General features: G+C 34.6%; 1 protein-coding gene and 1 long non-coding RNA gene across 2 annotated transcripts; one reads left to right on the top strand and one right to left on the bottom strand.

The window, feature by feature from the left end:
* The first annotated feature begins 2325 nt into the window (after positions 1-2325).
* LOC145601363 (phosphate transporter PHO1 homolog 1-like) lies at positions 2326-9422 on the top strand. Its single transcript, XM_081657374.1, has 14 exons — positions 2326-2791; positions 2886-3180; positions 4415-4826; positions 4952-5000; positions 5102-5173; positions 5825-5954; positions 7083-7206; positions 7311-7560; positions 7757-7861; positions 7956-8000; positions 8091-8243; positions 8339-8617; positions 8852-8988; positions 9083-9422. Exons 1-14 carry the CDS (start codon positions 2564-2566, stop codon positions 9171-9173), a joined length of 2370 nt encoding a protein of 789 aa, XP_081513500.1. The 5' UTR covers positions 2326-2563; the 3' UTR covers positions 9174-9422.
* A 1213-nt stretch (positions 9423-10635) lies between these two features.
* Positions 10636-10912, bottom strand: LOC145601757 (uncharacterized). The gene is made up of 2 exons (XR_014104433.1): positions 10801-10912; positions 10636-10709 (listed from the first exon to the last, which is right to left on the bottom strand). It is a non-coding gene; the product is annotated as an uncharacterized LOC145601757 (long non-coding RNA).
* Positions 10913-13334: the final 2422 nt, after the last annotated feature.

Genomic DNA, 13334 nt, shown 5'->3' with positions numbered 1-13334 from the left:
GACCGATTGCATTCCCATAAGAATGATATTTCCTACATAAACCAAAAATACATCATGTGATCATACATGAAAATCACTTTCCTCCATTCACCTCTATCTAATACTACACACTCTTGCAAACTCATTTTCTTCATGTACTTTGTAACTTCATTCATTCATTTAAGTCATGTTTGATTATAACAACTTAACAAGTGGTCCTAATGTTAAAAAGGGAATTACCCAATTTATGCTTGAAATTTTCAACAAGCATGTATACCTAATATAAAGGCTACAAATTACAATACAATAATCACTTTTAGTTGGAAATCTGTTAGTGTTATTTTTGGATCTCCTTACTCTAAGTGAAGTTAGAGAGATTCTGGTAATTAGTTATCCAACTATGACCTGAAAATAGTAAAGAAAAGAGGGTGTGGGTTAGGGGAAATAAGGAGCAAAGTGCCAAAAAATTGAAGTTATTGATAATTTGACTAAAATTTCCAAATTAAGATGTATAATTAAACTTTAAGCAAAGTTTTAAAGACTAATGCATATATGGACCATAAGTGGAAGTGCCAATGTCTGCGCAGGTGGAAAAAAAAAGAGGCCATCAACCTTAGCTTTTGTCAACCTATTTGCATCACAACTTACTATGGTTGCACAATCAATCAACCAAAGCATTAATTCCATAACTGGGGTCGGCTACATGAATCAAATTTGATTATTCAGTGTAGTTACAAATATTAGTTTGCTCATATCACGGGATGTAATAAAGTTTTACACTGGTTGTTACTGGCCTACCGAAACTCTTCTCCTTTATCCAGATTTGGGATTGGTAGCAGGAAAACCCATTGGCAAAGTTACACACTTCAACAAAATTACGGAGTATAGTGCAACCATCTCACAACTCCTCGAAACTACTATAAATTTTTGTGGTTGATAATAAATTGTTTAATTTATAATACTTACATTTGATACATTAACATATACAGTAGTTTGAGTAATAAAATGGATGTATTCATTTAGCCTATAGTGATTCGGCTTGCATAAGCCCAATGAGCTGCGGCGTCATAATGCCTAAAGAAGTCCAAATTGCTCATGCACTCTACACTCTTATCTTCTTTGTTTTTGATTCATAGTAAGTCTTAAAAGTATGTAATAAAAGTGTAGCAGTTTTTGGAGTGGAATGAGAAGCTTAAGATCTCTATTATTAATGGTTATCATATAAGTTATTTTGAAATTCAAGAGCGCGTGTATTTAGATGTAGCGTTCAATCGTTCATAACGTAACTAAAGTTCTATGTAGAGGTGATCGAAATTTCGGGCCGGACCGGGCCTTAATGTAGTATCTCATGTCCAAACCCGTAACAAGTAGCATAGTTTTTCGGGCCGGGTTTGGATTTTAACTAAAATGCGTTTTTAGACTTGTCCAAACCCGCCATATTTTCGGGACGGATCGGACTGGGCTAGCGGGCCGAGTCAAAGTTGATCACCTCTAGCTCTATGCTGACTAATACATCCATATAACAAGTTGTTTTTGAAATTTACTTGGAAAACAAACAAAGTCACACTGCTCTCATGTTTGCTTTATTGCAGCAGTCAAGGTTCAAACCCTCATTGGTAACATATTAATCTAATTATGCTACTAGCACCATATGCATGATTAGGGGGGTGAGCCTAAATGTAGAACTTGCTAATAGCTATTAATTTAATTATAGAATTATAGACCAATAGTGTGAATTGCAAAGGAATCAAAAAAGAAAACTTGTTTAGGGCTCTATACATGTGTTCTGCTGCTCTCATTTGTGCTTCATTACTATAATACCTTCCTATAAATACTTCCTTTATTCCATTATTAGAGCAATATGGGGAGGTTACATTTCTCAAATCACACTTTTAAACTTTAGATATTTGTAAATGTATAGTATACTCCGGAATTATTTTTTTTTTATTGTGAAACTATACATCAATATGGGACTAGCAAGACCTCATATAACTGTATTTTTTTTCTTTTTACGTAAACTTAATATTTGGTTAACGAGTATAGTGCAAACGTTACAAGTTTGCAACCATACAGCAAAGGAGAAAATACATGTAACCTCGTATAATTAGTAATCCATGTAATAATCATTCTTTTTATAAATATTGCTTTGTACATGCAAATTCTCTATTTAAAAAGAAAAAAAATATATATATTTTTTTAAAAATAATCAACATGAAAAAGGGGGAAACTTTATAATCAGGTAACATATTTTAGAATTAGGTAGGGTCCCAATATTATGTCCATCAATTTTACCTTTTATACTCTGCCAAATCTCCATATAAGAGCATATAGCAGGGAAGAGGTTACCATATCAGTTATAAGGGCATTTTTCCGGCGAACCTTTGCCACACCCTTGTATTCTCTCTTTCTCTCTCCTCCCTCCCTAAACTACTAGCATTCTAGTGGAACAAAGAACATAGAATATCTTAGAATGTGCCTCTAGAGAATCACTTCCTTTCGCGTCGATAAATACTCGGATTGTGTTCTTCTTTCAAACCCACTCCCTCTTACACATTCTCTCTTAAAAACGAGTTAACGCGAAAAGATGGTGAAGTTCTCTAAGCAGTTTGAGGCACAGCTTGTGCCGGAGTGGAAAGATGCCTTCGTCGATTATGAGCAACTGAAGAAGGAGCTTAAGAAGATTCAGTTCTTGAATTCTGATAAAAACTCTTCTAAGCAACAAAATAAGGCTTCTTTTGCCTCTTCCTTGATTTCTTCCCTAGGGAAGTTCTCCTCATTTGGTCAGAAACATAGAGATCATGCCACAATTCATGTACTTCCCCTGTTTTTCCTCTGTTTTCGAGTATGTTACGTTTGTTATGATGTGATTACAAAGAGTAATGACGTGAAGTTTTGATGTGGTGCAGGTCCATAGGAAGCTAGCATCTTCGGCGAGTAGGGGAGATATGTATGAGACTGAATTGCTGGAGCAATTCGCCGATGTTGAGGCTGCTGCTGAATTTTTCACTTGTTTGGACCGCCAACTCAACAAAGTGAACCAGTTTTATAGGGTTAAGGAGAAAGACTTTGTTGAGAAAGGAAATTCAGCTAAGAAGCAGCTTGATTTCTTGATTCAGGCGAGGAACGAACTCAAGAGGAAGAAGGAAGCTTCTTCTCAGGATTCCAATGATGATCCCTCCATTTCAAGCCAACTCTCCACTAGTAAGCACTAATCCTGTACTTTCAAACACAAATTTTTAAAAAAAGCCGGTGTTCAGTAAATTAGTGAATGGCGGAAGTTGGGACAACCAACAGCTGCCAAACCACCACTCCTGTCGCCACTCCCTTAGCTTCTCCTAAGAATCCGGCGTCCCCCTCCGATTTCGACCTTGCTAACCATCCCAATCCCCTGATTCCTGCGCTTCTGACCTCCCCCCATCCCCCGATTTGTCGAGTTTGAAGTCCGGAATTACAACAACTCCGAATACCTCGACCCCAATTGCATATATACCTTATTGTGGGTTTTTATCATTTCGCCTCATCTACTTTGATGGTGGCAAACATGGCAGCGGCGGAGGTGGTGATGACTATGGCGGCAGAGGTGACGATGACGACAACTATGAAGGGAAAAATATGAGGGCTTGCAGTTGGTAACGGAGAGGGAGAAGGGGGTTGAGGTTTTGATGGAGGAGAGAGAATTTGAAGGTTTGTTAATGGTGGAAATGTTTAGTTTTGAGGAGAGATAAAGATACGGGATGAAAGTAGAGCCATTGGGGTAACCTTTGTATTTTGTGTTTATTTTTTTTATTTTAATACTCTGTTTTTGTGAAAAAAAGGGTCACTTTTGTGAAGAAAAAGGGTCACTTTTGTGGAAAAAAAGGGTCATTTTTGTAAAAAAGGGGTAACTTTTGTGAAAATATGAATCACTTTTATAATAAAAAGGGTCACTTTTGTAAAGAAAAAGGGTCACTTTTATAAAGAAAAAGGGTCACTTTTTCGTAAAAATGTTCGATGTACAATAAAATTACTGTAAACCGGGGGCATGCAAAAGGAGTTGACTTTCAAAAGGGTAAAATAATGGTTCCTCGGCCTCCAAATAATAGGCCACATTTTATTTCGGGTTGTCAGTTCAATGCTGTATTCCATTAAAATATCAAAAAAAATCATTGTAAGTTTTTACATTTCGATACGCCACGAGTAGTCTTTACATTTTAAAAAAAGATATCATTAGTTTGGACGGTATTAATTTCTACACAACTGTTTTTAGAAAAATTTATTTTGTACCCTATCACAAACTCATAATTTAAGGACTTTAAGTGATAATCTACACATAATAAAGTTTTTAAGCCCTTTTAAAATGCATAAAAGTGAGTCTTCTAAGGAATCAAATGAATCAGAAACTTACCTCTATTGTAAAGTTATAACTAATGATTTACATTTATTTTTATTGATACAGCAGAGATAGAGTTGATTGAGAAAGCAGAGGAAACAGAGCAAGAACAGGGCCAAGACAGCTCTTCCACTGATGAAAATGAGAAGAATGAGAATGAATCCCCAAAATCTGATGAGACGGAAAGATCATTGCGACGAATCAAAAGAGATGACAGTGGTTCAAGGAGCTTCTCTAGTAGGGTTTTTAATTGCCAAGGGAAGAACTTAACCATTAACATTCCACTAACGACGCCAACTCGAACCTTCTCAGCTATAGGCTCCTTAGTTTGGGAAGACGTTATAAATCACAATTCTACAAAGAAAGCCAACCCAAGAGGAATTCACATCAACAAAAGTAACCTACATCATGCAGAAAAGATGATTCGAGGCGCTTTTCTTGAGTTATATAAGGGTTTGAATTACCTTAAAACTTACAGGTAAAATTAACTTATCACATGGATAATCACCTAATTTTTGCACACAAAAACCATGATTAGTTACACATGGAACATGCATACGTGAAGAAGATGAACTAATACTCTTAGATAATTGTGTTTTGCAGGAACTTAAACATGCTTGCATTTGTCAAAATCTTGAAAAAGTTTGACAAAGTAAGTGATTTTGCTTTATAAAGATCTTCTTTCTTTTTTTTTTACCAAAGCAAATTGTTTGTTTGTACGTATGAATAACCTAGGAAGTTCTGTTATTTCAGGTAACCAACAAAGAAGTACTACCAATTTACCTCAAAGTGGTAGAAAACTCCTATTTCAACACCTCTGACTTGGTAAAAGTCTAACTCTTTCGAAAATACAATTTTTGTGTGTTTGACTATATATCTTACGTGGTACAACCAATTATCCTTCGATCTTACCAAAAGCCATTTTTTTACGAGCATTGCACCACAAATGTGACGCAGCAATTGTAAAGGAAATCATTTGAAAAACAAAAAAATCCTGATAGACTAGTAGACTTTGCATTTTACTAATGTTTGCATTGTTTTGTCCCCGCATAAATTTGACTGATTGATGAAACAATTTTATCTTCTGAGGCAGCAAATAAATCTCAAGTCTTTCAAGAGACAATGTCAAGTGGACATCTAGCATAATAGTGAAACACCACACACAAGATCGTTAGACTTAGATTTTTATACGCAGCAAAAAGATACGTTGGTATGACATTAGATAGAAATGACCTTATAAATCAACATATAGATTTTCCACTTACCGTACCATGAACTTTTTAGACACCACGTGACTATGCTACCCTCTCATAAAGAACTTCTTTACAACATGAGAAACAAGACCTCATGTTCGTTTACAACATCTACATTAATATGCTAAATGTTAATGCAACATCAAGTATTTTGAGGTGAAACAATTATCATCAACTATAATAGTATAATCATGATTTAATGTTCTTTTTTTACTTGTAACAGGTTATGCGATTATCCGATGAAGTTGAAGAGCTATTTGTTAAGCATTTTGCCAAAGATGATAGGAGGAAAGCCATGAAATACCTCAAGCCAAATCATCGCAAAGAATCCCATGCAGTAACCTTTTTCATAGGTGAATTTTCTTTAACTTCTGTTTCTGCATGTTTCTTTCTGTTTTCAAGCAAAGTTCTAATCAATAATTCAGTAAAGCATGAAAGATAACATATTAAACTCATAAATGAGTTATAAAATCTATCCTCTTTTTGACCACCTTTATATTGAATACTACTTGTTAGTTTAGTATTTCTTAACTACTCCCTCAGTTCCTTAAGATTACTACACGGGTTTATACAAATATTTTAAGAAAAGCTGAATAAACATAATAAACTATACTAACTTACTAAGTGAATGCACGTAACAAGTAAAATCAAACGGAGGAAGTATAATACTAGAGAGTAACATAAAGTAAATAGACAAGGCGGGCCCGTAAGACCACTAAAGCATGATCAGAAGGGCCGTACTTGGGCCACTTTATATGGGTGGAATTAAAGGAAAAGGTAAGGTAAGCATAGCGTAGGCCACTATAACTTAGGGACAAAAACATGATCTTGTTTGGTCTAAGCCCTGATTAAAAAAAGGCCCAATAACAACCAATACACCACAAAAAAATAAATATAGGATCAACTTTGATTGATTTGTGTAATATGCCAACCTAGTGTTTTTATTTGATGTTAAAACATGCTCATAACGGTTGTCTATTGGATGCATGTTGGACTTCCACTATACTTTGTGAATTCCATGAAGAAATTGAAAATCTTTTTGATTGGACTTATGATTTGCCAATTTTAGCACTGTATTTGTTTTTGAAAGACTTTCAAAGTTTTCATTATTTTAGATGATTTATGGAAATAATACATATTTAAGCATGCTTACAAGTTACTCGAGTTTGATTCAATCGAATCTCACGATCGAATTCCACTCGAGTCCTCTATGATCAAGGCTAAACATGTACTTAATATTAGTTTAGTGTTAGTTATTGTTAAAGTCGTGTAGATTTCACATATTTCTCATAATCTTCCCGCTTCCTCACCTAAATAAAAGAATGAAAAAATTAACTAACTAAATGCAAATATATTAGTTCCTTAAGATAAAAATTGAAACTTTCAAGAATGACTTAACCCAATTAGAAGTCTTTAATTTTAGATTAATAAGATTCAAAGATAATGCATTAACAGCACTTATTTATATTGTGCAAATTCAGGTCTGTTTACAGGATGCTTTATTGCACTTCTAGCTGGTTATGTCATCATGGCTCATCTAATGGGAATGTACTCTAAACAATCACCTGACACTGTTTACATGGAAACTGTATATCCTGTCCTAAGGCAAGACTCTCTATCTCCATCCTTTCAACTCTAGCAATCTTTCGAAACATCGATTTTTCGAGCAAAATTCACTAACTGTTACAATTTCATTTACTGTTTTTCAGTATGTTCAGTTTATTGTTCTTGCACATCTTCTTGTACGGGTGCAATATCTTCACCTGGAAAAAGGCGCGGATAAATTACAGCTTCATCTTGGAGCTAGCTCCAACTAAGGAACTTAAATTTAGAGAAGCGTTCTTAATCAGTACTGCTTCCATGACTGCTATTCTAGGGGTCTTGTTCATTCACCTGTCACTTGCATCCAAAGGATACTCCTCTACCCTAGCTCAGGCCATTCCTGGCTTTCTCTTATTGGTAATTTACAAAATCTAACTACCCGTTTATAAATTGTGATAATGATAATGATTTATACTTAAACAACAAAGTTACGAACATTGACATGAATCACTTTTCTTACAAAATCACACATAAATTATCACAAGTATCACCATATTGGTGTTTTTAGGTAATTTATATTAACAATTTTTGTGGTTTCTTTTCTATTTGGCAGTTTTTCGTGCTGTTATTGTTCTGCCCTTTCAACATTGTGTATCGATCAACTCGGTATAGATTCCTTCAAGCTATAAGGAATATAGTTTTTTCACCTCTATATAAGGTACTTAAATCTCTCAGTTAAACTAATTTAATACTAATATAAATATGAGGCACTTTTCGGTATCTAATGTGGTCTGTGGGTGATTCATTTGTAGGTTGTTATGCTAGACTTCTTCATGGCTGATCAACTCTGTAGCCAGGTAATTAGTCCTCAAAATTACCAATCAACTTCAAGTATAATATGCTTATTCTTATCAAAAGACTAACAATAAAAGTAATAACTTCAACAGGTTCCTCTGCTCAGAAATCTCGAGTATGTAGCTTGTTACTACATCACAGGGAGTTACAAGACTCAGGATTACGGATACTGTGTGAGGACTGCACATTACAGAGATCTCGCATATGCCGTTTCCTTTCTACCATACTACTGGAGAGCTATGCAGGTAAAAAAAACAAAAAGAATTTCCTTGTACCAAAAGAACAAAGAAATTTTACCTTAATGAAAATAGGCTAATAATTAGTACATGAAATTTTTCAGTGTGCAAGAAGGTGGTTCGACGAAGGGCAGGCTACACACCTTGTGAATCTAGGTAAATATGTGTCAGCTATGCTGGCAGCGGGAGCTAAGCTGGCATACGAAAAAGAGAAGTCGACAGGATACTTATGCCTAGTTGTAGCCTTGTCAAGTGGTGCCACTATGTACCAATTGTACTGGGACTATGTAAAGGATTGGGGATTGCTACAATTTCATTCCAAAAATCCTTGGTTAAGGAATGAATTAATGCTCCGCAAGAAGTTCATTTACTATTTCTCCATGGTATATATACTATAAACAAATCTATCATTATCAATAGGCTAAATTCTCGAATAAACGTACCATAACCACAAACTAGCTAAGCATGCTTAAAAAAACCCCTGAAGGCCTGAAGATTGAGTAACTTTCATACTATTACTAAGGCTAAAAATGATAAAGTAAAAATAAGATTAGAGAATAATGAGGTTCAAATATTTTAATTTTTGACTAAGACAAAATAATGGTAAATCTTTGCAGGTATTGAACCTGATATTGAGGTTGGCTTGGCTACAAACAGTTCTCCACCCGAATTTCGGAAATGTTGATTACAGAGTAATTGGGCTATTTTTAGCTGCCCTGGAAGTGATCAGAAGAGGACAATGGAATTTCTATAGGTAAAAACTCAAATCCCATCATTGTCAGTTCATGAAAAAGTGACTGACTAATGAACTTTCAAGGTACTAATAGTATATATTCTCATCTTTTCAGATTAGAGAACGAGCATCTAAATAATGCCGGCAAATTTAGAGCAGTTAAACAGGTACCACTCCCTTTTCATGAAGTGGATGAGGAAGAATGATAATATTTTTTTCGAGGCGACAGCAATGACTGAAATGAAAGGAATACAGTTCTGAATCCAGGGGATGGTGGTATCAGGTCCTAATGTTTTCAGTTCACACTGCACTTACAGGACGTGAATGCCACAAAGCATCAACTAAGTTCTTTTGTTCCCCTAATCAAGTATATTCCTAGGAGAACACTTCATAAATGTGCATAAATTGATTCTTCGGATTTTGTTGATGAAAATTAAACTCGTATTTCTTAACAAGACTTGCCTAATCATTACAGTGATATGCCATTTTTATTCTTTTGCAAATCATAATGGTATTTGGGGACTTCAATAAATTTGGAGTTTCTCAAGCATTAATGCCCTAGTCCATGTAGTCGAGTAAGCATGGCACAATCGGAATCTTCAGGTGCTTTGGCAGGCATTCTAAATCTGAAGGTGCCAATACATAAGTAAAGGATATATGATTCAGGAACTGATGTTATATTCTTGGTTCCATTATGCAACTTACTCTCCTACAAAACCTGGCCTAAAGTCTGGTTACAACAATCCAACTACTGGGCTTATCTTATTGGCTCGGAGTTTGTATTGCTAAGATGCCAAATGCTATCAATCCAAGAAAGGCTAGTCACATAATTGTCACTTTGACATATCTTTACTAGCATTATCCCACTGCAACAGATGTGTGCATCTGATTTGATTTATTATTCGCGATTCTACTTGATTAAACACCAATGGGTGCTGACTGAGAGGCTTGTATCGAATTCATGTTTCAAGGAGTTTAGAGCTAAGCTAAGAATATCTAAAACTGCAGAATTACATGTTTCCTAGACTACATGATTTAACAGATGCATCCCCCTCTTTGTTTCAAAATAGGAGGCATTTAACCTATTCAGTAAAATTTATGCATGACTTGGTATGCTTTCTGGTTGGGTTTTGGTCCCATGATCAGAATGTTACTCGGACTTGGGAACCCATGTGCCATGAGTACATGTCCAAGTGTCTGATTTACTATTTTGTGGAAATTTTCATGATTTTGGCCAATTAAGAATGAAATGTCTAAGTGTCCTTAGACATGTCTGAGAGTCAAGGATCCAACACAGGTACTTGAGGTAAAATAAAGGTCCGATCACATAAGGTCAAATTACCAAATGGCAATTGTACCATTCAAATTGTAAAGGCTGACTAAAAATTACTCCATAGTTTATCGTCTTCTTTAGGTGATTTCGACTAAAATTTACCAATTACGCACACAAATGAATAAATACCATAAATTAACTAAACACCTAAAGACAGAAGTATAAACCAACAACTGGTTGACAAATAATAAAACATTACTTCATTACTTAATATTGCATTGGTAATTTCGTCGTATACATTAACATATACTCCGTTGTTAAAAATTAAAGGGGTGCTTTACATGTGTAATGTTCATGTTAAAAAATAATGAAAAAGTATGATTAGAGAATGTTACCCATTAATTTAAAGTACATATTCTTGCCAATGTCTTTTGGTTGCAGAAGAATCCTAAATCAAAGATGATGTAACCTGAAAGATGAACAGTCATATCAACGATTTGCATATTTTACAATAAAATTAATAGCAAAAGATTGGAGCTTGGAAAGAATAACGACAATACCATTCATGGCTTAGATTTGATATTGAAGCTTTGATGGTTCATTCGCTGTCCCCTTAGAAAATTTGACAAGTCCCTCCACACGAACCAAGGCTTTTCCCTCCATCGATTGAAATTAGGGAAGAAGGTTAGATAACTTCAATTTTAAGTTGAAAAAGGAAAATTCTCTTTGGCAAATTATAAAAAATCTTATTACACCCGATTTGTAACGATTAGACATTCTTTCTATTATTTTATAATATGTGTCACGTGTCATCTTTTTAAGCTCTATTAACGTGCCAAGTCATCAATATATGCCACGTGGCCCACGTGTCATGTATTTAAACACTATAAATATGTCATGTCACTTCCACAACAAGAATTAGATTCGACATTTATAAAATGATTACATCATGACTTGAACTTGAAACCAATATGTAGTACGATACAAGTCTTACCACCTTAGCTATCCAATAAAATAATTAAATAATAGTTAACTTGGATAAGATGATTAGTCCTTAATTGTATTATTTGTTACATATCATAAGATAATTTAACAACTTATATTAAATTTTGTTACAAATATTGAATATGGTTCTCCTAATACAAATCTTTATTCAAAATATTACATTTTGAAGACAATTATCAATACATTAAGCAAAAATTATCAAACGTTAATTACAAACTAGCAAACTTGTATTATTGATTACCAATGATAATAATCAAAATTCTTAATCATGGTTAGTTTTTAATACTAAAGTAATTATTTTATAAATAATTTTTTAAAAAAAAAAACACCTTTACCCAGCCAACCAACCACCCCTCCCTGCCATTAGGCCCCCTTCCCCGGCGCCCCATCCCAACGGAGCACACTCCCCTCTTCTGCCAGTGACCCCACCCCCTCCCTTTACCCACCCCGACACAACCCTCTACTTTGTCCTCTCACCTCTAATCGACCCATTCTCTTTCCCCCACCTCAAAACGCCGCCTCCAAACCCTAAATCCTACCCTGAAACCACCCTAAACGGGTTTCAACGTTGTGTTAATTCTTAGCTAACACCATCTTCGATTGCACCATAGTCGGGGTGAATTTGGCTTCTTAGACGGTGGTCTAAACACCTTGTAGCATTTACATACATCAAATTATTTGGCCCACATTTCTTCTCTTTTTCTGATTTTACAAGTATATCTACATACAAAGCATCCCTCAACTCGTTATCGACTCGCTTGATTAGCACTTACTTCTGTGTACCCCCCATAGTCCCTAGATCCACCAAAAAAAAAAAAAAAAAACGGAGAATAAAAAAGATAAACCTTTGGCAAGCTCAGCTAATCACCTTTCCTACCAAGTTAAGCTTGTCTAGTGGTAAGGTTTGTTACCTCACAACCAAAAGGTTGGGTAGGGGTGTTCAAAAATCGGTCCAGACCGAAAAATTGGACCGGACCTGATCGGACTGAATTAATCGGTCCAGTCTTCGAGTTGAGAAATTCATTTTTTCGAAAAAGGTTTGGTCCAAAACCCTATAAAAATTGATTTTGGACCGGACTGATTTTTTACTTAAAAATATGCATAAACCCTTAAATAATGATTAAAATTATCCTAAATATGCCTAGAAAAATTTAATTTTATGAGCTTTTTATACTAATCATACATAGAAAGACGTTATAATATGGTTTTCCTTTATTTTTTTTAGTTTTCCTTAAAAAAAATTAGATCTTTTCTTAATAAATCCTAATTAAAATCGGTTCAAAGCGGTCTGGTCTGGGTTTTGGGCTGAGTTTCTCGGTCCGATTTTTGTTTAGTCACAACTAATCGATCCGGTCTTCGGTTCTTGAAATTCTAATTTTCGGTCTTGTCGGTCCGATCCGGTCTTGGATCGATGAACAACCTAATTATGGGATCACAGTGATCATCAAACCCCACTAGAGGCAATTTGGGGTTGGGATTGCCCTTTACAAATTCTTGTGTGAACCCTGGTCTATCTGTTCTAGATGGACCACCTCCTAAAACACACCCCTATACAAATAAAACACAACTCAACTCTACTCATTCCTCTTCCTGCATCTTTTCTTCTTTTTCTTCATCTATTTTTTTTTTTTTTTGTTAAATTTTTTGTTCCTTCTATACAGAATCTCTCTCTCTCTCTCTTTTTTTTTTTAACAAAAATCTAATATCTTTTTATGTCTTTCTCGATTTTAATTCAAATTTTTTTTTCTTCAAATTATTATTTTCTCTCTCCTCTGTTCTTTGTTTTTTTTTTTCCATTAATTTTTTCCATTGATTTTCTGCATTTAACGTAATGGAAATTGTTGATAATTTTGAAGACATCAATCCAAGTTAGTTATTATGAATTCATTGTGATCAATATTAATTAAATTATTGATTTTGCAATGAATTTGTTCATGAAATTATTGTTTAATATCAATTGAATTTGTTGCAACTAATCTGATCGATTTCAATCGTAATCCATTATGATCTATTAATTGATATTTTTTATTGTTGTCATTAATTTGATCAATTAATTTAGTAAAAAAGTTTGGACATTGCAAATTTTGAA

This window comes from Chenopodium album, chromosome 21, assembly GCF_948465745.1.
Source record: "Chenopodium album chromosome 21, dcCheAlbu1.1, whole genome shotgun sequence".
NCBI classification, from domain to species: Eukaryota; Viridiplantae; Streptophyta; class Magnoliopsida; order Caryophyllales; family Amaranthaceae; genus Chenopodium; species Chenopodium album.
The sequence above is the reverse complement of the archived record's forward strand: the minus strand, read 5'-3'. Positions and strand labels throughout refer to the sequence as shown.